Below are 26,590 nucleotides of genomic sequence, written 5' to 3'. Positions count from 1 at the left end.
ATCACACTTAAAATCAGACAGAATCGCCTAAAGAGGAACGTTTTTTGTTGAATTTAAGTTAAAAAAAAATCTAATGCCAATGGAACAAGTGAAACTGATCTTGTTCAGATTAGTGTAAATCAGATTTTCCAGATCTGTTGTCTATAAATCAGTTCTTCTGTCTCAGTGTAAAGTTCCTCTTGAGGTGATTTTGTCTGATTTTAACTGTGATGAGATATTTGGACTAGAAATGAGAAGAATACACTTGGTCAGGTTTAGATTTTTGCAGAGTGAGTGTCCACTGTGTTGGCTGATATGGAACTAAAACAATAAAATCCATGAATGTACAAGAGAACAGCTGTCCACTGGAGTGCCCACTGTGCATGAAAGGGTTAAATACATGGATATAAACTGACTGAAGCAGTTTAACACAGTGTCTTTCTTTTCCTCTCATGTTTTGTCGTTTTCACAGATCAACTAAAACTCATCCAGGACCCGTGGTCCATCTGAGTGACAGCCCGAAGGATGAAGGCAAGGTGAGTGGATTTGGACCGACACCTCAACCACAACACTAACTCTGGACCGGACTACTGGAGTCTACCATCTATCAGTCAAATGTGATTTAAACAACACCAAATTATAACAAAAGTTATCTCATGGCACTTAACATACGGCCTGATCCCAGTCCAGGTGTACCAGTATATTTGTATCAGTTCTTAATCAGTATTCAAACAGATCCTCCAAAACCATTCCAAATGTTTCTTTGTCCATCTTATTACTAGATCTGTCAATCCTCCAAATTTGAAGAAAATCGGATAAAAACTGATCAAATGGCGACCCAATGAGCGTGAAAACATGTGCACAATTTGATTGTTATAAGAGAGCGAAATTATTGTAAATTATTGATGGAAGTATATTGGTGTACGGACACTCCATGAATCTGGGTGAACAACGCTCCATTGAAAACATGCGCTTCCACGTAAACATCCGTTTGACACATTGTTCCCAAATGTTGTGCAGCATACCAGGGAGCAGAGCCACATCTGTCTAGTTGTGCAGATTTAGTCCTAATAATACTGAAAGAACAGGTTCCCATTCTATTATTCCAATTAAAGGGCTGGAAAAGAAGGGGTTAACAACAAGATGGTGGATTGTCTTAATACTGAAAAGAAGAACTGATAATCAAACAGCTGTTCAACAAAAAGGATCAATAAATGAAAAGCAATGGGATGTGTGTGTTTGGAATAAAAAAGACACAGGAGTTGAGTAGGAATTATTTATTGTGTTCCAAACATTATGGACAGTCATTTTGCTCTTATAACAATCAAATTGTGCCCATGTTTTCACGCTCATTGGGTCGACATTTGATCAGTTTTTATCTGATTTTCTTCAAATTTGGAGGATTGACAGATCTAGTAATAAGATGAACAAAGAAACATTTTTGGGAATGGTTTTGGAGGATCTGTTTGAAATACTGATTAAGAACTGATACAAATATACTTGGACAGCTGGATTGTGATCAGGCCGATAAAAAAGCTGTAAAATTAAAAACAACAACAAATAAGAACAATAAACCAACACTGATGATAGATGAGACCAGGAGCATGTGATGATGGAGGTCCAGTCTGTAGGATGCAGTAGGGAGGTGGGGGGGGCACATTCAGACAGCTGATCATGTCCGTCCACACAGCTCCAGACTTAAAACTATTCCCTCCACTCTACAGCGCTGTCTCCCTCTCTTTCTTTTCCCCCTCCCTCCTCCTCTTCTCACACATTCACACAGAATAACTCAGGTGTGATCCACCTTCGGTTCCATCCTCTGAGCTTTCAGAAGGTCCACTTCCAGTCAGAGCGCTAAGAACAGTGACAGCTGGAAAAGAGAGGTCTCTGCGAGGCATATTGATTTTCCCAGTGGATTTTTGCTGCTTCTGGGTGAAATAAGGGTTGAAAAGCTGTGAAGAAATAAAAAAGAGGACATGAATTTACAGCCACTGTCACATTCTGCCATCACTCAGTGTGTGTAGCCCCTGTAAAAACAGCCAACTATGGGCCATAACTGCTGTAAAACTGGACAAACTCAACTTTTAGGATGGGTATGAACAGGGGATCCTTCAGTTCCATGTTACATTTATTTTTGTGTGGTAGAGTTCTTCTGATTGAACATGTGAGTCAACTCTGATACTCTATTTAAGGACATTTTAATGAAGAAAAAGTCCATTTGTTTGGTGAAATTTTCAAACTCAATGATATTTGTGGACATTTTATAGTTTAAGGGGTAAAATCAAACATACTGTTTTAACTTAAAACCATAAATAAGTTTAACCAAATAGATGAATTCAGCTTTTATGTTAAAGTTAGTGAAGCTGAGTGAATATGAGCTCATATGTGCCCTTGAGAGTAGGAGTGTAAGAAAATATTGGTTCTGCAATATATCACGATATTTCATTTCACAATACTGTATCGATATTAAAAAGTACTGTATCAATATTTTTAGATAATTATTCAAATGCAGATATTGTGGAGGTTCCATTTATTTATTTTTTTTCTCTTTTGTTTATATTTTATTTCTTATTCTTTAACACTCTTTTATGAAATAATGTTGGTTCCTTTGTTGGATTGAACTCAAATCCTGTTCTGATGTTCGTTGTGAACTAACAGAATCTGAACGTTTGAACAGGATCTGAAACTGGAATGTCTGGAAAACAGAATTTCAGTTTGAACACAGGAACATTTTGTGTTAGAACATTAGATCCTGTTGGGATCAAATACAATTGTGTTTAGGATTTGTGCAGATTTCTGCTGTAATTTAATTCTTCAAGGAAATAATCATTAAAAAAAAAAAGAAACAAACAAAAAATTGTCTTTTTAACAGTATCATGATATATCGTCTCATGATCCTAGTATTGTGATTTGTATTGTATCACCAAATTCTTACTGATACACACCCCTACCCTTGAGCAAGGCACTTACCCCCCTCCATTTGCTCCCTGGGCCCCTGACATGGTGAACCCTCTGCTCCTAGTCTGCAGTGTGTGTGATGCATGATCTAGTGATGGGTTAAAGGTACAGTCACACCCCGGGACTGAATCACATGACATTTTGAACACGTCGTAGCATCAGAAGTTGATCATGCAGACCACTGGAGATACCTGCATTTGAAAGTGCGGATTTGAAACACTCTGACACTTTTTATTTGATGTTGATAGAGCAAATACAACTGCAGATATGATGGTTTGAAACTAGAGCAAACAAACGATATAGTGTTATTATAGTGATAGAAAGCAAGAGTTCGATTTGTGACCACATTTTCTCCTTTTTCAAAATGGAAAAAACTCTTCAAATCTGCAGATTCTAATCCACAGACTGCATTAGCATTACAGGTAAGGGTGAGGATGACCCCCACCTGAACTGGATGAGGAAACTGGGAGGACCAGGGGTGAGAAAACTGTAGAAAACACCCATGTAAAGATCTGCTTTTATGTCAAATATTTGAGTATAATTTTAATTTATTCCAATTTTAATTTTCTATACCTAATATTGGAACCAATATTCACTTTTAAAGTCTTTGAAAAGGTTCGTTAAGCATCTGTGTGTTATTTATGCAATAAATTATATACATTTTTCAAATTGGATTTTATACTTTTTGTGTGTTTTTTGTCCTTTTATGTTTTTATAGTAGGTTAAAGTGAAAAAATAACAGACAGATGAGATAGATCAGGGCTGTCAAACTCATTTTAGTTCAGTTCCACATTCAGCCTAATATGATCTGAAAGTGGGCTGGACCAGTAAAATAATATAAATAATAGGATAAGAACTTTTGAGTAAAAAAAGTAAATTCTATAATGAAAATGTTTACATCTACGAATTGTACTTGAACACAACATGAACAAATATGAACAATCTGAAAATTCATTAGTCAAATAAGTGCAATGTTAACAATATTACACCTCAGTTTATCATTTATACATGTTCATTTTAATGTACAGACCACAGTGGATCTACAAATACACAAAACATTAAATAACAGGTAGAATATTATTAAAATTCCACAGACTTCTCTTAAGACATTTCAGATATTCACATTTTTGGTAAAAGGCTAGTCTGTAAATGTCAACATTTTTGTGTAATTTTACAGTCTTTTTATGCTAAAACAAAGAGACAAATTTACAGTTCATTATTTATAGGTTATTATGATAGTCTTTTACTGGTCTGATCCACTTTAGACTGAAATGACTTAAAATGATTTGAACATCCTTGATTGTTAATATCTTCAGTGTAATTTTTGCAGTTCACAAATTCATCCCAGGGGCCGGATTGAACCATTTGGCGGGCCAGATTTGGCCCCCGGGCCGCATGTTTGACACCTGTGATATAGATGAAGCTGAAAAAATAGATCCCAGACATGGGTATAGTAAACATTTCTGTATATAGTATATAAAGGCAAAATGAAAAGTACTGAAAAACGTCCAAAATAGTCTCAGACCCCTAAGAGTTAAAACAGATAAAAATTCCTTTGTGAACTGACACTGAAGCAGCTCTTTCTGGGTTAATAAACCCAGTCGACTTAAATCCAGTCAGTAAATCCTGCAGCTGTAAAACAAACACGTCTACTATTCCAGTCCACGGTTTGTCATTTTCATCTTTTTTCCTCCAGTTTTGCACCAAATAAAAATGTTAAAGGGCTCATTTCTCGTTCTCTTTTTGTGACTCATCAAAGCAGGCGTATCCTCTGGTGTCATTTCAGTGTCTGGGTGAGTCATGGCACAGCTGACACCTACAGGACTGGGAAATGACTCACCTGAAGTGAAGGCAGCCTAATTAGTGCCATTAGAAACCATGCGTGTGTCTTTTCTGTGACGACAGCTCAGTAACACCAGCCATGTATTTATGCAACGAGACACCGAGTCCCAGAAAGTAGACGTTCATTTACACTGAGCGTTTATAGGACGGACTTCCACCAACACTAATGCGCATCCATTAGAGCGCAAACATTTAGGAGACGCAGGTTTTTACGTCCATGTCCTCGTTCCATCCTGTCTGTCAGCCTTTCCACTCATAAGGACTTTTCAGCACTCGGTCTTAAAGGCATCAATCCTCTGCTCTGGTCTGAGATCAGCTGATCCGTCTGTGTGTGTCTACGACAGGAAGACAAATAAAAACACATACCGCTACGAGAATAAAGCCATAATAGTATGAGAATAAAGTCATAATATGAGAATAAAGTCGTAATATTATGAGAATAAAGTCATAATATGAGAATAAAGTCGTAATATTATGAGAATAAAGTCATAATATGAGAATAAAGTCATAATATTATGAGAATAAAGTCATAATATGGGAATAATGTCATAATATTATGAGAATAAAGTCGTAATATTATGGGAATAAAGTCATAATATGAGAATAAAGTCGTAATACAGGAAAAAAGTCGTGATATTATGAGAATAAAGTCATGATATTATGGGAATAAAGTCATAATGAGAATAAAGTCGTAATATTATGAGAATAATGTCATAATATGGGAATAATGTCGTAATATTATGAGAATAAAGGCGTAATATTATGGGAATAAAGTCATAATATGAGAATAAAGTTGTAATATTATGAGAATGAAGTCATAATATTATGAGAATAAAGTCCTAATATGCGAATAAAGTTGTGATATTATGAGAATAAAGTCGTAATGTTATGAGAATAAAGTCATAATATGAGAATAAAGTCGTAATATTATGAGAATAAAGTCATAATATGAGAATAAAGTCGTAATATTATGAGAATAAAGTCATAATATGGGAATAATGTCGTAATATTATGAGAATAAAGTCGTAATATTATGGGAATAAAGTCATAATATGAGAATAAAGTCGTAATACAGGAAAAAAGTCGTGATATTATGAGAATAAAGTCATGATATTATGGGAATAAAGTCATAATGAGAATAAAGTCGTAATATTATGAGAATAATGTCATAATATGGGAATAATGTCGTAATATTATGAGAATAAAGTCGTAATATTATGGGAATAAAGTCATAATATGAGAATAAAGTCGTAATACAGGAAAAAAGTCGTGATATTATGAGAATAAAGTCATGATATTATGGGAATAAAGTCATAATGAGAATAAAGTCGTAATATTATGAGAATAAAGTCGTAATATTATGAGAATAATGTCATAATATGGGAATAATGTCGTAATATTATGAGAATAAAGGCGTAATATTATGGGAATAAAGCCCTAATATGCGAATAAAGTTGTGATATTATGAGAATAAAGTCGTAATGTTATGAGAATAAAGTCATAATATGGGAATGAAGTCCTAATATTATGAGAATAAAGTCCTAATATGAGAATAATGTGATAATATGAGAATAAAGTTGTGATATTATTAGAATAAAGTCATAATATGGGAATGAAGTCCTAATATTATGAGAATAAAGTCCTAATATGAGAATAATGTGATAATATGAGAATAAAGTTGTGATATTATTAGAATAAAGTCGTAGTTTAAATAGAAACTCATAATTTAAGGAAAATAGTGTTATGCTTTTATGAGATTAAAGTTGTAATATTTTGAAAATAAATTTGCAACAGCCTGTTTTTAAATTACGACGTTATTCTCACAATATTATGACTTTATTCTCGAAATGTGACAAAATTATTCTCATATTATGACTTCATTCTCGTAAAATTATGACTATTTTGGTATTCGACTTTATTCTCATAAAATTATGGGTGTTATCTCGATATTTTACGAGTTTATTCTCGTAGTGTTTTTATTTTCTTATGTGGTCCTAATACGCTGTCATATGTATCTGTGTGTGTGTGTGTGTGTGTGTGTGTGTTTATATGCTGTTTTCTGTATAAACCAGTGAGTTTATTTGTGGTTTTAACTGTGTCAATATACAATATGAATCAAAGTGTGAGAGCCAGTATTGTGTCTGCAAAAGAAAATAAAATAAAACAGCTCAGTGACAGTAAAACGATCGGCTTATAAGAGAAAAGTGAAGCTTTGTGTTTCCCCAAAGCTGTGGGATCGCAGGTTTACAGATTCTTAAATGAAATAATCAGTACATAGATCTGTGTTGAGCCAAGCCTTCAGCCAACTGTGAAATTATGCAGAAACAACTTTAATAAATGGCACTAAAGCTTTAAAAGTTGTACCGAAAGAGCAGCCAGAAGGAAGAGGAAGTCTTATTTTAGGGTAATTGTCTCCTTTCATTCCACCGCAGAATGCGTTAGTGGTGTAAGTGGATGCTGGGATTATCATTTTAGTCCAGGCTATTGAAAATCTCATGTTTCCATCACTTCCTTCTTTTAATTCTCTGTTCTTTGCCTCCTTCGCAGCTCCTTATCGGGTTTGAGAGCGGGACGATTGTACAGTGGGACCTCCGAGGCAAGAAGGCCGACTTCAGAATCTATTACGACGAGGTGAGCTCCTGCGCACGCTCCTGGACGAGCGCCGTAAATACAGCGGCATTGTAAAAAGGCAGATACCAGGGGGGTTTGAGCAGCTTTTTCCTGGGTCATAATATTCAAAGAGCTGCTTTTCAGCTCTCTCTGCAGGGATCCCTTGTTTTAGCATCAGGGAGAATATATAAATATAAAAATGTGACAAAATTGCCAGTTGTTGTGAACAGGAAATTGCAACAACAATGAGTCATGTTTTCACAGAGGGGATGCATAATTGAAGCGCGTGAGCATTTACAAACCTCCTATGACACCAAAGCTGCTGTGGACACATTTTGGGGGTTGTTTCATGTCTGCTTTTATACCTCCCTTCAGCACATCGAGCCACGGAAAAGAAACAGAACCACGATAAGAGGGTAGAGCGGTTTGCATAAAACTGATGAAAGTTTCTAGAAAGGCGTATTTGAGCCTTAACCGCCTACATTTGATTTGATTTCCATCACACATCCTGTCTTGGAGCGGCGTACGTTTCATATTTTAAGTACCAGGTGCTGTGTTTCACTGCCTCTTTGCCACCAATTACAGCTGCTGAACAGGAAAGTGCAACTGCAAAGGTCTAGACATAAATAAAGCCGTTCAGGTTGGATTTGACAGCTTGGACTACACTGCTTTGAAAAGTGAACACTGTGTTGTCAGTAGGGCTGTGTGTTGGCAAGAATACTACAATACTAGGATCACCATACGATATATCATGATACTGTTAAAAAGACCTTTTTTTTTTTGTTTCTGTTTTTTAAATGATTATTTCCTTGAAGCATTGAACAACACCAGAAATCTGCACAAATACTAATCACATTTTTTATTTGATCCCAACAGGATCTAATGTTCTATCACAAAATGTTCCTGTGTTCAAACTGAAATTCTGTTTTACAGACATTCCAGTTTCAGATCCTGTTCAAATGTTCAGATTCTATTAGTTCACAACTAACATCAGAACAGGATTTGAGTTCAATCCCAACAAAGGAACGAACATTATTGAATAAAAGAGTGTGAAATAATAATAAATAAAATGCAAACAAAGAAAAGCAAAAAACAAAAATGAACCTCCACAATATCTGCATTTGAATAAATACCTAAAAATATCAATACAGTACTTTTTAATATCGATACAGTATTGTGAAATTAAATATCACGATATGTTGCAGAACCGATGTTTTCTTTCAGCCCTAATGATAAGAGGGTAGAGCGGTTTGCATAAAACTGGTGAAAGTTTCTAGAAAGGCGTATTTGAGCCTTAACCACCTAGATTTGATTTAGTGTCCATCACACATCCTGTCTTGGAGCGGCGTACGTTTCATATTTTAAGTACCAGGTGCTGTGTTTCACTGCCTCTTTGCCACCAATTACAGCTGCTGAACAGGAAAGTGCAACTGCAAAGGTCTAGACATAAATAAAGCCGTTCAGGTTGGATTTGACAGCTTGGACTACACTGCTTTGAAAAGTGAACACTGTGTTGTCAGTTACTGTTGGAGCTCAGGTTTACAGAAAGGACACAGGAAACTGGAGTTACAGGCTCCAGATGCAAACGGTACCGAGCATCCAAGAAAGCCTGCCCAGTGGAATGTCCTTCTCCAGGAGGGATTGAGTCGCACCGAATAGGGCAGGAGTAAAGGTTGGGTGAACTAATGACAACTGCCGTGTTAAAGGTGCGGGAGACTTTCATGACCAGTTTTTCCTCACATCTGTCCATCCTCAGTCATATCCTCAGTGTCATGAATCTGTTCGTCTGTCTGTCATTCCTCAGCTGAATCTCTTGCGTTATGGTGAACAGTTTCTTAGTTCCATCCACCACAAACAAACCATGTGTTTACATTCTGAGCCGGGAGGGAACTCAGGCATCTTGAGGAATTTTGTCGCAACGTGCATTGTGGGAAACGGAGGTGTGTGCTGCTGCTGCAGGTGCAACCGTATATTATATGGATGAAACAAACACAATGCAGAAACGTCTGAAACGCGGAAACGGCTGGAGGAATATGCATAGAGGGAAGGGAGCTCCTGCCGTTTCTGCGTCGTGTCTGTAGCAGCTGCACTTCTGCGTGTTTGTTTCATCCATATAATACCATATGGTTGCGCTGCTGCTGTCAGGTGGCTGCGCGAACCTCCATTTCCCACAATGCACATTACGACAAAATTTGGAAGATTTGGATCTATGTGTCCACACTTGTGGGTTTTCCATTGGACATCTGCGCAAAACTTTACCCATATTTACTAAATGCGGTAAAAACAGAAGTGCGTAATGTCGGCTTCTCCATTAAATCACAAATGCGATGATTTGTTTATTTTATTATCGTGAGATGACACGAGAAGTCATTCCATAAACATGGCAACAAACGTAAATATGGTGTTGATTTACAGACATATTCATTATTACCTCCACCAAGGAACAGTGGAGGTTATGATTTCATCAGGGTTTGTTTGTCTGTCTGTCTGTTAGCAAGATAACTCAAAAAGTTATGGATGGATTTGGATGAAATGTTCAGGAAATGTTGATACTGGCACACGGAACAAATGATTAAATTTTGGTGGTGATTGGGGGGGGGGGGGGGGGGGGGGGGGACTGATCTGCCTTGGCGGAGGTCTGCGCTCTCCGTGTGCTTTTCTAGTTATTATTATATATTACTTCTCTATCTCATACTAAATTCAATGTAAACATGTAAACAATGAATCGTCTGTCAATTAACTGTCGATAAGAACTTGCTCCATTAAATTATTAAATACTCCTAAATGCCCATTTCTTCTAAACTGCCCCTCTTCAGATCCATTTATTTTATTGAATTTCTCTGCTGAATTTCTTCAGTTCTACTCCATAAATGTCATTGTCTGTTCTGTATCCAATGGTTCAATAAACCAATCATTTAGGAATATGACAGGATTTTTACATGAAGTGTATAAACAATATTTAGCTTTTATTCTTATAGACCCTACCGAAAGACAAATTCAGGTTCAGGTTGAAAAATAGTTTCTCTTTTATTTCAGTAAATATTTCTTTTTCAAATAGACCCAAAGTGCTTCCAAACCTGCTCCATAACATTCGTCTACATCTGGGTTGAACGTTCAGCCGCTCTGTCCTGTTTTTAAGACCAGTTTCATACAAACACTCATATTCTCTCTTGGTCTACTAACAGTTTGTCAGACCTTTTGTCATTTGTTTCTTCATGTTGTTTCATTCCTGTTTGGTTTTTTTTACACATCTGAACCAATAACCCTTTTTTCAGGCATTTTTCAGACGTCCTGTGCTTCCCCTTAAGGTTAAAAATGCAAAGACAACAGCTTCAAACATGCTGACAAACGGACCCGTCTGTCTTTTTTGAGTGTGTTTTTGGTTTTAACCCTTTGGCGTCTCTTCAGGTCATTCCACTGTCACTGCTCATCACTTCACATCTCCAGTGCTTTCACATTCATTATGTGGTTTTACGTGCATCACCTCCTGTGCATCATGGCATCTCTTGTCTCACACCTCTTCAACCAAGTGCAAAAAAAAAGAAAAAGAAGTTCTATCTGTCAAGGACTCAGGAGGAGAATACTTAATTACAGCTAAGAGACCTGTTAGCCTTTACACACCATGTGTTAAAGATCATCTCCGGTTGGAACAACACTTTTCTAAACATAGGGCCGGTGTGAATAGCACATATTTGGGACTCGTTGTTCAAATGTTTACATGTGCTCTTTGCACCTGAAGCTAAAATCTTCAGCGCTGTGTGTCTACTCTCCTGTGACATATCTCCCAAAAGCCTTTTCATCTGCGGCTTAATCATCGCTCTCAGTAACACGACATGACAGCGGTAGGAGTCGGTGTGAAGAGGCACCGAAACAACACCGAAAAAACAGAAAAGAAGAAGAAGAGGTCATTCAAACTAAAGTGGAAGCAAAGGAATGTGCTCTAGAACTCATGATCCATTTGTCATCTTTGTTGTTTTTTTCCTTTCGTAACAAAAGTCAATGACAGTCTTGTATAAGTCCAGAAATCTACTCAACCATAAGGCACTCCATATAATTTACAGTTCACTTCTACTTCCTTCTATGTCCTATTGTGTGTTAGTGTGGGGCTGGACGTATAAAACAACTGTGAATACTGTAGTCCTCCTACAAAAACCAGCCATACGTATTATTAATAAGGCCAGAATACTATGAACATACTAATGAACTGTTTATGACATCCCATATTATGAAATTTAATGATTTGGTTTACTATAAAATAATGCAAATAATGTATAAATCCAAATTAAAGTGACTCCCTGTCTGTGTACAAAGGTTCTTCTCAACACATGAGTCTAAATAGGATTTGTGAGATCTTTGTAAATGTGTCGAACAAAAAGCTAGAAAAGAGACTCAAAGCAGACGTATACTCAGTGCCAATGAAAACGCAACACTTGAAGATTCTTATATTTTTTTAAATCGATGAGGATTTTTATTCCATAAGCTCTTTGGAATTAATCATAGGCCATTTCTATACAGTAAAAATAAAAAATCACATCCAAATTTATTGACAAAAAATAAGGATAAAGAAAGAAACTCAAGGACCCCCAAAACCAACAGTCCCATAGCGGTCCCGGAGGTGCTGCAGCTCAGTGTAGCGGTCCTGGAGGTGCTGCAGCTCAGTGTAGCGGTCCTGGAGGTGCTGCAGCTCAGTGTAGCGGTCCCGGAGGTGCTGCAGCTCAGTGTAGCGGTCCTGGAGGTGCTGCAGCTCAGTGTAGCGGTCCTGCTGTGGTGTGGTCACAGGTGCTGGTCCAGGTCCAGGTCTGTCTGCAGTTGGGCCAGTTCCTTCATGCCTCTGTTGTTCCTGACTATGGTGGACACATTGCATTCAAAACGGCGCCACCTGCCGAGCAGAGATTCCGGCCTCCAGGAGCCCCATGGCATGGCATCTGTGGTCAGGTGTCAGTCTGGGCATCGCTGAGTTATTGCAAATGATTTTGGGGCTTTTCAGTTTGCCTTTATATACAGAACATGAGCACTCCTGAACTGACCACAGTTCCTTAAGTTGAGCAGTTCATTGCTGAGCGATGAGAAAAACAAGTCTTATGAATGCAGACAAGTTCATTCAAGCATGACAACAGCTCAACCCGTCTCAGGTTGTTAAGAAATTGTCTGGGATTATCTTATACAGGTGAAACTGAAACATACTGATGCAGCTCAGGAACAATGAAACACATTCAAGTGTTGGGTTTTCATTGGCACTGAGTATATATGTGTTATTGCAGTTCAATTATGGAATGAGTCCAGCATGGATTTAAGAATGTGTTGTCGATTTTGGATATTTAAAAAAATGCAATAAGGCAAGGCAATTTTTGAAGGATACAATTGTTAAGATCTAATAAGTAATAAGTAAATAATTTATTTTGGACTCTACATTAAATTCCCATTAATTTGCTTGGTTCTGTTTTCTATTTTTCTGGTTTAGTTTCACTTTTTTATGTTTTTTGTTTGTTTGTTTGGTTGTATGCATTGTTGTTTTTTTCTTTTTCCTCTATTGAATGCTGGGTAACTGAATGTGTTCTGGAGGACAGGCATTAATGTCAGCGTTGTGCTTCTGCCTGGGCCTGTTCACTCACTAACCTGTGGGGAATGTTTGGAGTGTGGACACTGGTTGGATTATGTGAGGACTGAATAAAGAATTTCATCATCATCAACAACAACAGGAACGTTTTCTGTGAGCGTCTACTTCAGATGTCCATCCATTACATCACAAGAAAGAAAAGACAGGATCAAAAGTTTGAAAGTTCTCAGAGTCATCCACATGAATTAAGAATTAAAGGCCAACTGACGCTGATGAAAAACATGTCAGATTAGATAAAGACAGTCTGATTTAAAACGCAGCCTTTTTACTCATTATTTATAGCAGACTATTGGACTTTCTGGAGCTAAAAGGTTGACGCTCAAAGCAATGTTTGGAGATTAAAAGAAGCTTTGACATCAGTACGTTCCACTGAATCACGGGGGTAATTATACCCGGATATATTCCTAAACATATGAATATGTTGTTTATGTTGCTGCGCTGGAATATATGATTTGAAACTAATTTGTAGTTTACTCTGTGCTGATGTGTTTTTAATGCATTTCTTTTTCATTCTGATGTTCCTGTCTGTTTGGTTTTGTCCTTTAGTCCTTTTTGACTTTAAATGTACTGATGAAATGCAGCAGAACTCAGTCCTTCTGTCCATTCTACTGTTCTACCATGAACCAGAACACACTGAGCATCAAAACCACAAACAAACCAACCCTGTCCTCAGACCAGACTGGACCAGTCACTGAATGAAGTTTAACACTGTTTCCACACATCTGTGTTTTTACCTCCACCAGGAGGTGTTGGGATCACTTTGCTTTGTGTGTTTGTTTGTTTGTGTGTGTGTTTGTTTGTTTGTTTGTTTTCATCTTTAGTGTAAAACTCTTCCACCCATCTTTCCCAGATCTTCCCCACAGATAGGCCTAGGCCCTGGGACCAGCCCAGTCCATTTTGGTCCCAGTAGGCCAAAGTTCAAGGTCACAGCAAGGTCACAACATCTACAGTTTTCCATCTGTCATCATTGAGATATTTTCCAAAATTCATCAAAAATTCCAATCGACTCCGATTCTCCTCCAGTTGGATCCACCTGTAGCTTAGAACAATCTCTTGTATGTGGAACTAAATTGTCCACATCCACTGTGGAATGTGGACTCTGTGGACATTTACACTGAACACTGAAAATCCCATTTCCCACACATTTAAAACTAGAACTTGACTAATATTGATGTGAATTGAAAATTATTTGACAGACACATGACTGGTACCAAGCTTCAACTGTTTCTGCTGTATGGAACAACCTGGAAACTGTTGAATTGAAACAGAAACAGTCGGTCCACACATGCACACTGTTCGGGGGGCTTGGCGGAGGTTTGAGTTCTGAACACTGGTTGAATCTAGTTTTCTTCTTCAAACTGAAACTCATAGATGCTTGTTTTGACAGTCGCTCAAAGAAACACTGGCCCAATCCCAATTCAGCCCTTGGCCACTCCCCCTACCCCTTGGCCCTCCCCTTTACCCCTACCCCTTCAGCAGTAATTAGATGAGGTCTGCACATTATTGGATAAACCGTCTGCAGCTCAGGTGTCAAACATGGCAGCCGGGGGGCCGCCAAAGGGTCCAATCTGACCCGTGGGATGAATTTGTGAAATACAAAAATTACACTGAAGATATTAACAATCAAGGATGTTAAAGTCATTTTAATTCAGGTTCCACATACAGACCAATTAGATCTGAAGTGGGTCAGATCAGTAAAATGCTATAAAACTATAATAACTTATAAATAATGACAATCACTATTATTGTCTTTGTTTTGGTGTAAAAAAAGTAAAATTACATGAAAATGTTTACATTAACAAACTATACTTTTACAAAAAATGTGAATAACCTGAACAAATATGAACAGATGGAAATGTTTTAAGAGAAGTAAATGTAATTGTACCAGTATTCTGTCTGTTGTTAAATGTTTTGTGCATTTGTATTTGTAATGTAAGTTGTAATGAACATATGTAACTGACAGAATATTGGGAAAATTGCACTTGTTTTTTTTTTAAGACATTTCAAGTTGTTCATGTTATTCAGATTTTTAGGGAAACTTTGTAGATGTAAACATGATCATAATATACTGTGACTTTTTTCACTGTTCTTATTGTCCTGGTCCGGCCCAGTTCAGATCATATTGGTCTGGATGTGGAACTGAACTAACATGACTTGAACAGCCCTGGACTACAGACTGAAAGCAGGAGGAGATGCAGGTTCTTGTGTCGTCTCACATCAGTCAGTTTGGGTTTGAGTCGTCTGTACGTGCATTTATTTTCCTTTCAGATCATGTCCCATAACCTGTCGTCTGTCCTTTCTCCATCTTCTGTCCAGGCCATTCATTCTGTCAGCTGGCATCACGAAGGAAAGCAGTTCATGTGCAGTCACTCGGACGGCAGCCTCACCCTGTGGAACCTCCGGAACACCACCAGGCCCTTCCAGGTCACATTCCCTCACGGTGAGACGCAAATCCACTGTTTAACAAGTGCCTGGAAAAGAGGAGGGGAAAAGGCAATAAGTGGTGTGTGGTATTCACATTTAATTGGCAGCCAATTAGAGCTGAATACCACACTTAAATATGGTGTGAGGAAAATGTGCATGTGTGTGTGCATGTGTGTGTTTTACACATGCAAAGGAGAATTATATGAGGATGGAATATAGAGCGTTTTGGAGTCCATGTCATGGTCTGCGTCACCACAGTTGGTCACACAATCTGAGGTCAGAAAACACTGTAGAGCACAGGTGTCAAACATGGGGCCCGGGGGCCAAATCTGACCCACCAAAGGGTCCAATCTGGGCCGCAGGATGAATTTGTGAAATGCAAAAATTACACTGAAGATATTAACAATCAATGGTGTCAGAATCCTTTTAATTCAGGTTTCACATACAGACACATACAGTCCAATTAGATTTGAAGTGGGCCAGAACCAGTAAAATATTATAATAATAACCTATAAATAATTACAAGCCCAAATTTTCTCTTTGATTTTGGTGTAAAAAAAGTAAAATTACAGGACAATGTTTACATTACCAAACTATACTTTTATAAAAAACGTGAGTAACCTGAACAAATATGAACAAACGGAAATGCCTGAAGAAAAGTAAATATTCTGCCTGTTACTAAATGTTTAGTGTGATTGTAACGCACATGTGTAAATGATAAACTGATAAACTGAGGCAGAATATTGTTCAAATTGCACTTGTTTTTCTGAAGACAATTCAAATTGTTCATGTTATTCAGATTTTTAAGGAAGTTTTGTGGATGTAAACCTGATCAGAATAGAATTTTACTGTTTTCACTGTTATTATTTTACTGGTCTGGCCCACTGCAGATCAAACTGGGCTGAATGTGGAACTGAACGAACAGGAGTTAGGATCATTTTTACACTTTCCAAATTCATACTGTGGGACAAATTAGAACCTTTGGTGGGTGGGTTTTGGTCTGTGGGCCGTATGTTTACCACTGCAGGAGCGCGTCTATGGACAGGTCTGTCCAGGTATTACATGGAGGGGCGTTCTGCAGCGTACGGTAGTGATGTGCGGATCAGCAGGTTACTGTGGGGCGGGTCAAAAGAATGTCAGTTTATTTGTGGGTTGGCTTGGGTCAAATAATTCCACGAAAGCTCCGTGGGTTGAAAAAAACCTCCTGCATCACTACCAGACCTTAAAGTGAAAGTGAAACCTATAGATGTTTTAATAATGACTAGTGGCATTGTACCCGTGGTGCCATTGTACGATAGCATGATCAGTAGAACTTGTCTGCCACCACTATCCATTTGTAAACTACCATTGAATCCTGCGTTGTGCAGGTAAGAATTAGAGCCAACATGTGAGGCATGAAGGGAAGAGCATGGATGTGTTTGTCCTGTCCAGTACGATTCCATTCATCCAGCGGTAGTGAACTGCAGCCTGCACATGTTAGCATGGTCCGCTAACAGCAGAAATGTCATGAACGGCAGCAGAACCACTTCTGAAAATGGAGTACAGCGGCAGGGATGAAGAATTCAAAGTAGAGAGAGGCGGAAATCTCCCAGCATACCTCACAACATTTGAATATGGACATAAAATTGTGCCTAGTAGATAGTCAGGGAATGGTTGTATTCATTTGGTGAGTTTGGCGGAGATTGGGTCTGTGAAGGCTGAGGAGAACCTGCACAAACGCCCTCCTGTGATGGAACATGGATGGGACACAGAACATGTATTATATAGTTGGATAATAATAATGGATTGGATTTCTATAGCGTTTTTCTAGACACCCAAAACACTTTACATTATTGACCCGTTATTCATTCACTCTCATATTCTCCCTCTGGTGGAGTTAAACTACACCTGTATCCACAGCTGTCCTGGGGCCCTAACTCTAACCCCAACCCCAACCCTGACCCTAACCCTGACCCTGACCCCAACCCCAACCCTAACCCTGACCCTGACCCTGACCCTAACCCTAACTCTAACCCTAACCCTGACCCTAACCCCAACCCTAACCCTGACCCGGACCCTGACCCTGACCCTAACCCTAACCCTGACCCGGACCCTGACCCTAACCCTAACTCTAACCCTAACCCTGACCCTGACCCTAACCCTGACCCTAACTCTAACCCTGACCCTGACCCTGACCCTAACCCTGACCCTAACCCCAACCCTAACCCTAACCCTGACCCTGACCCTAACCCTAACTCTAACCCTAACCCTGACCCTGACCCTGACCCTAACCCTGACCCTGACCCTGACCCTGACCCTAACTCTGACTCTAACCCTGACCCTAACTCTGACTCTAACCCTAACCCTAACCCTGACCCTGACCCTGACCCTGACCCTGACCCTGACCCTAACTCTGACTCTAACCCTGACCCTGACCCTAACCCCAACCCTAACCCTGACCCTAACCCCAACCCTGACCCTGACTCTGACCCTAACTCTGACTCTAACCCTAACCCTAACCCTGACCCTGACCCTGACCCTGACCCTGACCCTGACCCTAACTCTGACTCTAACCCTGACCCTGACCCTGACCCTGACCCTAACTCTGACTCTAACCCTGACCCTGACCCTGACCCTAACTCTGAGTCTAACCCTGACCCTAACTCTGACTCTAACCCTAACCCTAACCCTGACCCTGACCCTGACCCTGACCCTGACCCTGACCCTAACTCTGACCCTGACCCTGACCCTGACCCTGACCCTGACTCTAACCCTAACCCTGACCCTGACCCTAACTCTGACCCTGACCCTAACTCTAACCCTGACCCTGACCCTGACCCTAACCCTGACCCTAACTCTAACCCTGACCCTGACCCTGACCCTAACCCTGACCCTAACCCCAACCCTAACCCTGACCCTAACCCTAACTCTAACCCTAACCCTGACCCTGACCCTGACCCTAACCCTGACCCTAACCCTGACCCTGACCCTGACCCTGACCCTAACTCTGACTCTAACCCTGACCCTAACTCTGACTCTAACCCTAACCCCAACCCTAACCCTGACCCTAACCCTAACCCCGACCCTAACCCTGACCCTAACCCCAACCCTGACCCTGACCCTGACCCTAACTCTGACTCTAACCCTAACCCTAACCCTAACCCTGACCCTGACCCTGACCCTGACCCTGACCCTAACTCTGACTCTAACCCTGACCCTGACCCTGACCCTGACCCTAACTCTGACTCTAACCCTGACCCTGACCCTGACCCTGACCCTGACCCTGACCCTAACTCTGACTCTAACCCTAACCCTAACCCTAACCCTGACCCTGACCCTGACCCTGACCCTGACCCTGACCCTAACTCTGACCCTGACCCTAACTCTAACCCTGACCCTGACCCTGACCCTAACCCTGACCCTAACTCTAACCCTGACCCTGACCCTGACCCTAACCCTGACCCTAACCCCAACCCTAACCCTGACCCTAACCCTAACTCTAACCCTAACCCTGACCCTGACCCTGACCCTAACCCTGACCCTAACCCTGACCCTGACCCTGACCCTGACCCTAACTCTGACTCTAACCCTAACCCTAACCCTGACCCTGACCCTGACCCTGACCCTAACTCTGACTCTAACCCTGACCCTAACCCTGACCCTAACCCCAACCCTAACCCTGACCCTAACCCCAACCCTGACCCTGACCCTGACCCTGACCCTGACCCTAACTCTGACTCTAACCCTGACCCTGACCCTGACCCTAACTCTGACTCTAACCCTAACCCTAACCCTAACCCTAACCCTGACCCTGACCCTGACCCTGACCCTGACCCTAACTCTGACTCTAACCCTAACCCTAACCCTAACCCTGACCCTGACCCTGACCCTGACCCTGGGGCAGACTGATGGAAGCGTGGCTGCCTATCTGTGCCTATGGCCCCTCCCACCACCAAACATTCATACACTTTCATTCACCAGTGTGAGTGACACTGGAGGCAAGGAGGGTGAAGTGTCTTGCCCAAGGACACAACGGACTGACTAGGACAGAGTGGGATTCGAACTGCCAACCCTTCGGTTATTGGACGACCCGCTCTACCACCTGAGCCTCCTGCTGTTGTGCAGCTAATTTTCCTTTTCCTTACCTTTGGAAACTTTCTTTGAGGGAGCAGGACGTGTGTGTTTGTTGCACAGCTTACCCAGGCCTGTACATTATCCCCCACAGCCTGTGATTTAACTCCAAACACCCACCAGGACTCATCAGTCCAGTGCATCCACAGTTGTTGGTTGTCGTTACCTCTTCGTGCAGTTCTGTCAGTTAATCGTAGTTAATGCCAAATGTGTGTCACAACCTTTAACCTTTGGTCACCACAGTCTAAGGAGAACAGCCGTGTCCTTATCGGACCTTCACGTCCTTTAGATTTCAGTTTTGTCCTTTAAATGTCACGGTCATCAGAAAGGACAGACATGAGGTCCAACCCAGTTTGACATTTGGACTCCAAATCCCTTCAGTTCATCTGCTGTTTGGAAACAGATGTTTTTTCCAGATTTAAAGGGGTTCTTTAGTGGTATTCCTGAGTTACACACCTATTATTATTAAGGTTGTTCTGTTCTCAGGTTTTTTATATAGATTTTATGTGAATTTAATTAGGTTTGAGGTCAGCTGGTTTTAGTCTGTCATAAATTATTGAATTTATTGATACAATAATCTAGTGCAGTACGCTGTATTAGCTCTCATAGTGTGGTTCAATATTTGATTTATGTGTGCGTTATTTGTGTACATATGTGTGATAAGATAAGATAGGATAAGATAAGATAAGGTAAGATCAGACTTTATTGATCTGACTGGGGGAAATTTCACAGTTGACAGCAGCAACATAAAATACACAAGTGCAAAAGAAAAAGACAGGTAAAAAAAAAAAAAAAAAACACAAGTGAGAAATGAAATATGGAGTACCCCCTGAAATAGACTTTTTACAGTGGAGTACCCCCGGAAACAGACTTTTTACAGTGGAGTACCCCCTGAAACAGACTTTTTACAGTGGAGTACCCCCTGAAATAGACTTTTTACAGTGGAGTACCCCCTGAAATAGACTTTTTACAGTGGAGTACCCCCTGAAATAGACTTTTTACAGTGGAGTACCCCTTGAAACAGACTTTTTACAGTGGAGTACCCACTGAAATAGACTTTTTACAGTGGAGTACCCCCTGAAATAGACTTTTTACAGTGGAGTATCCCTGAAGTAGACATGTTTGTGGGCCGCATGTTTGACACCTGTGCTCTAGAATGTTCTGCTAAAATTTGTAGTTTCTTTGTTGCTTTTCTTTCACCTTTGTATTTTGTTTCTGCTTATGTTCAAAATAATTCAGACTTAAACAAATGTGTATTTCCTACATGAGTGGATCCTGTCAGGTGGGTGTTCAGACTGCAGTGGCTGTTTCCTGTGGCTCAGTCTGGTACTAACAGACTGCATTCAGTGACAGCTGTGAAGTGGCAGGTGCACGGTGGTGGAATGGTCCTAAACACTGCTGATGTACTGAGACGGATCAAAGCAGCACAATGTGGGACCTGCTGGACCACGGCGGGTCCTGGGTGGACTCTGTAGACCACACTGGTCCACCAGGTGTGAGTGCACATTTACATGCATGGCAGCAAATTAGAGTACGTGTCCTGGCACAGTTTGGAATATTTGGACGCCAGTGGAGACCGCTTCAAAACAGCTTTGGTTGAATGATTTCCATGTGGTGTGCACTAGTGTTCAGGGTGGGAACTGTGGGGGGGGGGGGGGGCAGTTTGGCTCTTCTTAAGAAGAAATGAGCTCCCCTGAATATGTGGTTTTTGGAAGACTTGGAGGTCTCCTGCCTTATTATACGTTTAAAACAAAGCAATAACAGTGATACTGAGCAGAATATTGAGTTTCCTGAACAGAAAAAACAAATACAACATTTATAAAGGACGTTTTAACAAGAGGCAATAAAATATTTGTACTCAGAATAATTTCTATTAGCACAAAAAGGACTAGTATTACTATGGGAAATAGAGCAGAATAGAATAGAATAGAATAGAATAGAATAGAATAGAATAGAATAGAGTGATACTCCAGTCAGGCAATAATAGTAATTAACCCTCTGGTATCCAGGTGTGCTTTTTAGGCACACTTTGCACTTCATGTTAAAAAACTTCATTTTATTTTTCACAATTTAAATAAGGTTAGAATTCAAAAGTTGTTCATTTTCGCATGATCTTTAAAATTCTGTCCACCAACTAAAATGTGCACATTGTAAACAAAAGAAACTGACCAGACTAGCATCTGTCTGCCCAGTGTGCTACACTATTTCTAACATTAGAACCACTGTTTTGGATCCAAAGCCTTTAAGGCATAAATCCTGCTTTTACTGAGATCTGGGCTTCATTTGAGAGGGGAGGGGCTAAATTAATTTATTAACGTTGTTCATGTTGCTGTTAATCATTGACATATGCCAGGCTGCAAAAATCAAATAATATGTGATCCACTTTTTATGTGGTACTTTGAAAATAAAATAAAAAAAACAACAACATATTTTGTGTTTTCTGCATCAAAAAATGTGGTGACATCATGATGAAAAGAGATCATTTAAAGGGTTAAAAAAAAAGTAAAATGAATGATTATTTGATCTGTATGATTAGGGCTGACCTGGATTTACAAAAATCAAATCAAATTAGAGCAGAAAAATAAATCAATATATAATATTTAATAGTTTGATTTATAGGTGTGCATTTTACGCACACTTGGTGACAGATGCTAGTATTTTTGAACATTTGACCTAGCGCCAAAAATAATAATGCAAATTACCCAGTGTTGGAGTTAATCATTGACATATGCCAGGATGAAAAAATCAAATAATATGTGATCCACTTTTTATGTAGTATATTGAAAAAAATATTTTTTTTGTGTTTTTTGCATTTAAAAAATGGTTTGTTTACGTTACAAACACGGCATTTATAGGGTTAAAAAATGTGACAATTATTGAGTATTTGGTATTTTTATTTACGGCTCAAGTTGATGAAATAGAAAAAAGTGTAAAAGAATTAAAAACAAACGGTATGAACATTTTTTTGGCATTATTCTGTAAGTGCAAAAATGGCCCACTTGGTGCTTAGTAAGGGCCATGGTGGACGGGATACCAGAGGGTTAAAAAAACTATAATTTAGAAAATAAGAATAGAATGAATAAAAAATTACAAAACTAAAAGTAAGACAAGAAAACAGAATATGAAATTTTACAAAAGTAAAATAAGACTAGAGCTAAAGTAGAAAAAAAAAATAGACAAAATATGAATAGACACAGTATTATCAATAGTAACAGTGTATATCTGTAAACAGTGTGTATCTATAGTCCGATCTAAACTAGTGCGTGTCTGTTTGGACAGATCCAGAGTCAGTCTTCTATAATCCCAGTATGTGTGTGTGCTGACCTGTGTGACTGGGTCCAGTTTTTGCTCTGCTGATGAACAGATCTGTGCTTTTGGAAATGTCCCAGAACAGGAAGTCCGAGCGGAAGCATGCAGGGTGTGAATGTACGGAACAGCAGAACGACAGGCCTGAAGACACGTTTGAAGAGCAGCTGTGTGTTTACCAGGGAGATCTGTCCCAGACTTTCACCCAGGGTTCAGTCACATGCAGGAAAACCAGGGAAACTAAAGCGTAAACACACCACATCTGTCCCCTCTGCCTTATGGGTTTTTATTTGTACTTTTAAATTCTGAGCAGCGGTTTGTTTGCTGTACTTCCTGTTTGCACACACTGCTGCTGCTGTCACTGTTCCTCTTCTTTGTTGTGTTCCACCTGTCATGTCTGGAAGAGGATGAGTGGTCCGCTCAGTCTGAAGCTGTCCTCCGCTGACGGACAGAGGCTGGAATCTGTTTGAATCGGACATCACAAAGCTGACAAAGGCACCTCCAACCACAACTGTAAACCACTGGTGTCAAACATACAGATGGATGAATTTACAAGTACAATAGTAGCATAATAATCTGTAAATAATGACTCCAAATATTCTTTTTAGTTTAGTGTGGAAAAAAAATTACATTATGCCAGTAAATAATGACAATTTTTTTTCTTTGTTTTAGTGCAAAAAATAAAATAAAATAATTATTATCATTATTATTATTATTTATGTATTTATTTATTTACACTGTATTTGTTTTGTTTGATTTCTGTACAGTACAGTACAAACATAAGGGACATTTGGGATACACTGACCATAAAAAGCCTTTGTGACGTTTAAATGAAAATCGTCCATTTCTTCCGTTTATCCTGACTCTGTTCTTCTTCAGTTTCAGTTTCTGTGTCAGAATCTCCATCTCAGATATTCCGTTCACAGTTTGTATCCAGTCGTTCGTTGCAGGTGGTTCTAATCTGCATCATTTTTTGGTAATAGCCTTTTTACAGGCTGATAATAGTATTTTAAACAAATATCTCTCCTTTTTTCTTACGTTTTTACTAATAATGCACCTGAAATCCATCACCAAACATGTTTTAGGGATTGCATAACCTGATATCTGAACAACTGTTAAATATATGTTATCCCAAAATGGTGCAGGTTTAGAACATTAAATTATTCCCTCCACCAACGAGGTTCTGTTTTTGTCGGCGTCCGTCAGTCAGTCAGTCAGTCAGTCAGTCAGTCAGTCAGTCTGTCTGTCTGTCTGTCTGTCTGTCTGTCTGTCTGTCTGTCTGTCTGTCTGTCTGTCTGTCTGTCTGTCTGTCCGTCCGTCCGTCCGTCCGTCCGTCCGTCCGTCCGTCCGTCCGTCCGTCCGTCTGTCTGTCCGTGTGCAAGATAACTCAAAAAGTTCTGGTTGGATTTGGATGAAAATTTCAGGAAATGTTGTTACTGGCACAAGGAACAAATGAGTACATTTTGGTGATTGGGGGTGGGGGTGGGGAACTGATCTGCCTTGGTGGAAGTCTGCACTTTCCGAGTGCTTTTCTAGTTATTATCATTATTATTATTATTATTATTATTATTATCATTATTTTTATTATTATTATTATTATTATTATTATTATTCATTCATTCATTCATTTTCTGAACCCGCTTTATCCTCACTAGGGTCACGGGGGTCGCTTGGAGCCTATCCCAGCTACATAGGGGCGAAGGCGGGGTACACCCTGGACAAGTCGCCAGTTCATCGCAGGGCTGAACATATTATTATTATTATTATTATTATATAAACTACATCTTGACATTTAATGACATTTATTTGGGCGTGGCCGTGGCTCAGATGGTAGAGTGGGTCATCCAATAACCAAAGGGTTGGCGGTTCGAATCCCTCTCTGTCCTCATCAGTCCGTTGTGTCCTTGGGCAAGACACTTTCCCCTCTTTGCCTCCAGTGCCACTCACACTGGTGTGTAATTGTATGACTGTTTGGTGGTGGGAGGGGCTGAACTGTCAGCCATGCTTCTGTCAGTCTGCCCCCCCCCCCAGGTCCAGCTGTGGATACAGATGTAGTTTAACTCCACCAGAGGGAGAATGTGAGAGTGAATGAAGAATGGGTCAATAATGTAAAGTGCTTTGAGTGACCAAAACAGCGCTATAGAAATCTGATCTGTTATTAAAGGTTCATTCAGAGCTGATGTGCCCCTTGTGGTTGGATCCTTCAGTACTGAACGATCCTTTTGACATGTTTAGAATTCTCTTACTTTCATCTCTAAATCAGTCGTATTTCAGACTTTGCTTCTTTGCTTGTAGTATCTTCGGATTTGATATTTGGACTCACTGTCGATCCTTTTTCAATGTCCGACCTGTTCATGCTCAGCTGAACTGACAGTATCAACAGTAAAATCACATTCAGTAACTTTGAACCCATGTGTAATGAATGGATTCTGAATGGATGCATACCACATGTTTCTTTACTCACAGTTTATTAGAATTATTCAAGATGTTCAACCAGGCCTTTTAACATCTGAGGAAATTCACTTGCCTTTTCAGGTCCTGGTGGCTCTTTAAGGAGGCAGCGTTTGCAGGTTTGAATGTTCCGGTGGTCGTCTTCATGTTTGACCCCTACAGGCCTCCTTTTAGATGAACACCGAATGTCCCATGATGCCTCAGTGGAACATCCACCACAGGCTGAGGTTCTGCCACAGACATGTGGGTTTGATTCTGATCTGAGGCCAGCTGCCTGTCAGTCCTAAACTCTCACCCCACATTTCTAATATAAAAGTAAAAAAAAGGCTTAAAAAACTGAATATCCCACTTATACTACAAAACTATAGTTAGCTTCACATTTATGTTCTTTTAGAAGGAACAGTTTCTATTATATCAGTGTTTTTCAACCTTGGGGTCGGGACCCCATGTGGGGTCGCCTGGAATTCAAATGGGGTCACCTGAAATTTCTAGCAATTGATTTAAAAAAAAAAAGAAAAAAGAAAAACTTACTAAAAAAATATATATGGTGAGTTGACAGAGACAATCCCAGTCCATCACAGACAAACTGTGGTTGTGAAACTGCAGCACTGTGGTTCTGTTTGTGTCACATGTTCACTGTGGTCAGTTTCAGATGCTGCAGCTCTTTCATCATTCATAGTTTCAGTTCTTGTTTGTTCAGTATTAATTGTCCTCCTTGTAAATCCCAGCTGGACTGACTGGACAGATCCTGAGCCTTTAATCTACACCTGGATTTACTGCCTCTGTCCACAATAATAGACATTATACAGACTAAATGTCCACAATAATAGACATTATACAGACTAAATGTCCACAATAAGAGACATTATACAGACTAAATGTCCACAATAAGAGACATTATACAGACTAAATGTCCACAATAAGAGACATTATACAGACTAAATGTCCACAATAAGAGACATTATACAGACTAAATGTCCTCTGAAATTAACTTTTATTTGCAACATAGTATAGCAAACTATTACATGATCAAAAACAAATTAATTTTAGCAAAAAAAATGTCTCCGTTTTGAATGTCTGGGGTCGCCAGAAATTTGTGATGTTAAAATGGAGTCAAGAGACAAAAAAGGTTGGGAAGCTCTGCATTATATGCACTAAATACAGGGCCGGTTCTAGGCATGGGGGGGGGGGGGGGGGGGGCTAATACCTCCTCCCCAAACCCACCTGCTTCATCCCAAAATTAAAACAACTGAAAAATATTGTATTTTGTCCTTATTGATCTGGCCAATTTCA

General features: G+C 39.7%; 1 protein-coding gene across 1 annotated transcript in view; it reads left to right on the top strand.

The window, feature by feature from the left end:
- stxbp5l (syntaxin binding protein 5L) overlaps positions 1 to 26,590 on the top strand; it is a 354,919-nt gene that overhangs the window by 202,320 nt on the left and 126,009 nt on the right. Inside the window, exons 7-9 of the mRNA XM_030125454.1 lie at positions 452 to 515; positions 7,327 to 7,410; positions 15,323 to 15,446. Coding sequence (XP_029981314.1) covers positions 452 to 515; positions 7,327 to 7,410; positions 15,323 to 15,446 — 272 coding nt within the window. The remainder of the gene's footprint in view (positions 1 to 451; positions 516 to 7,326; positions 7,411 to 15,322; positions 15,447 to 26,590) is intronic.

This window comes from Sphaeramia orbicularis, chromosome 21 (assembly GCF_902148855.1).
Source record: "Sphaeramia orbicularis chromosome 21, fSphaOr1.1, whole genome shotgun sequence".
NCBI classification, from domain to species: domain Eukaryota; kingdom Metazoa; phylum Chordata; class Actinopteri; order Kurtiformes; family Apogonidae; genus Sphaeramia; species Sphaeramia orbicularis.
The sequence above is the reverse complement of the archived record's forward strand: the minus strand, read 5'-3'. Positions and strand labels throughout refer to the sequence as shown.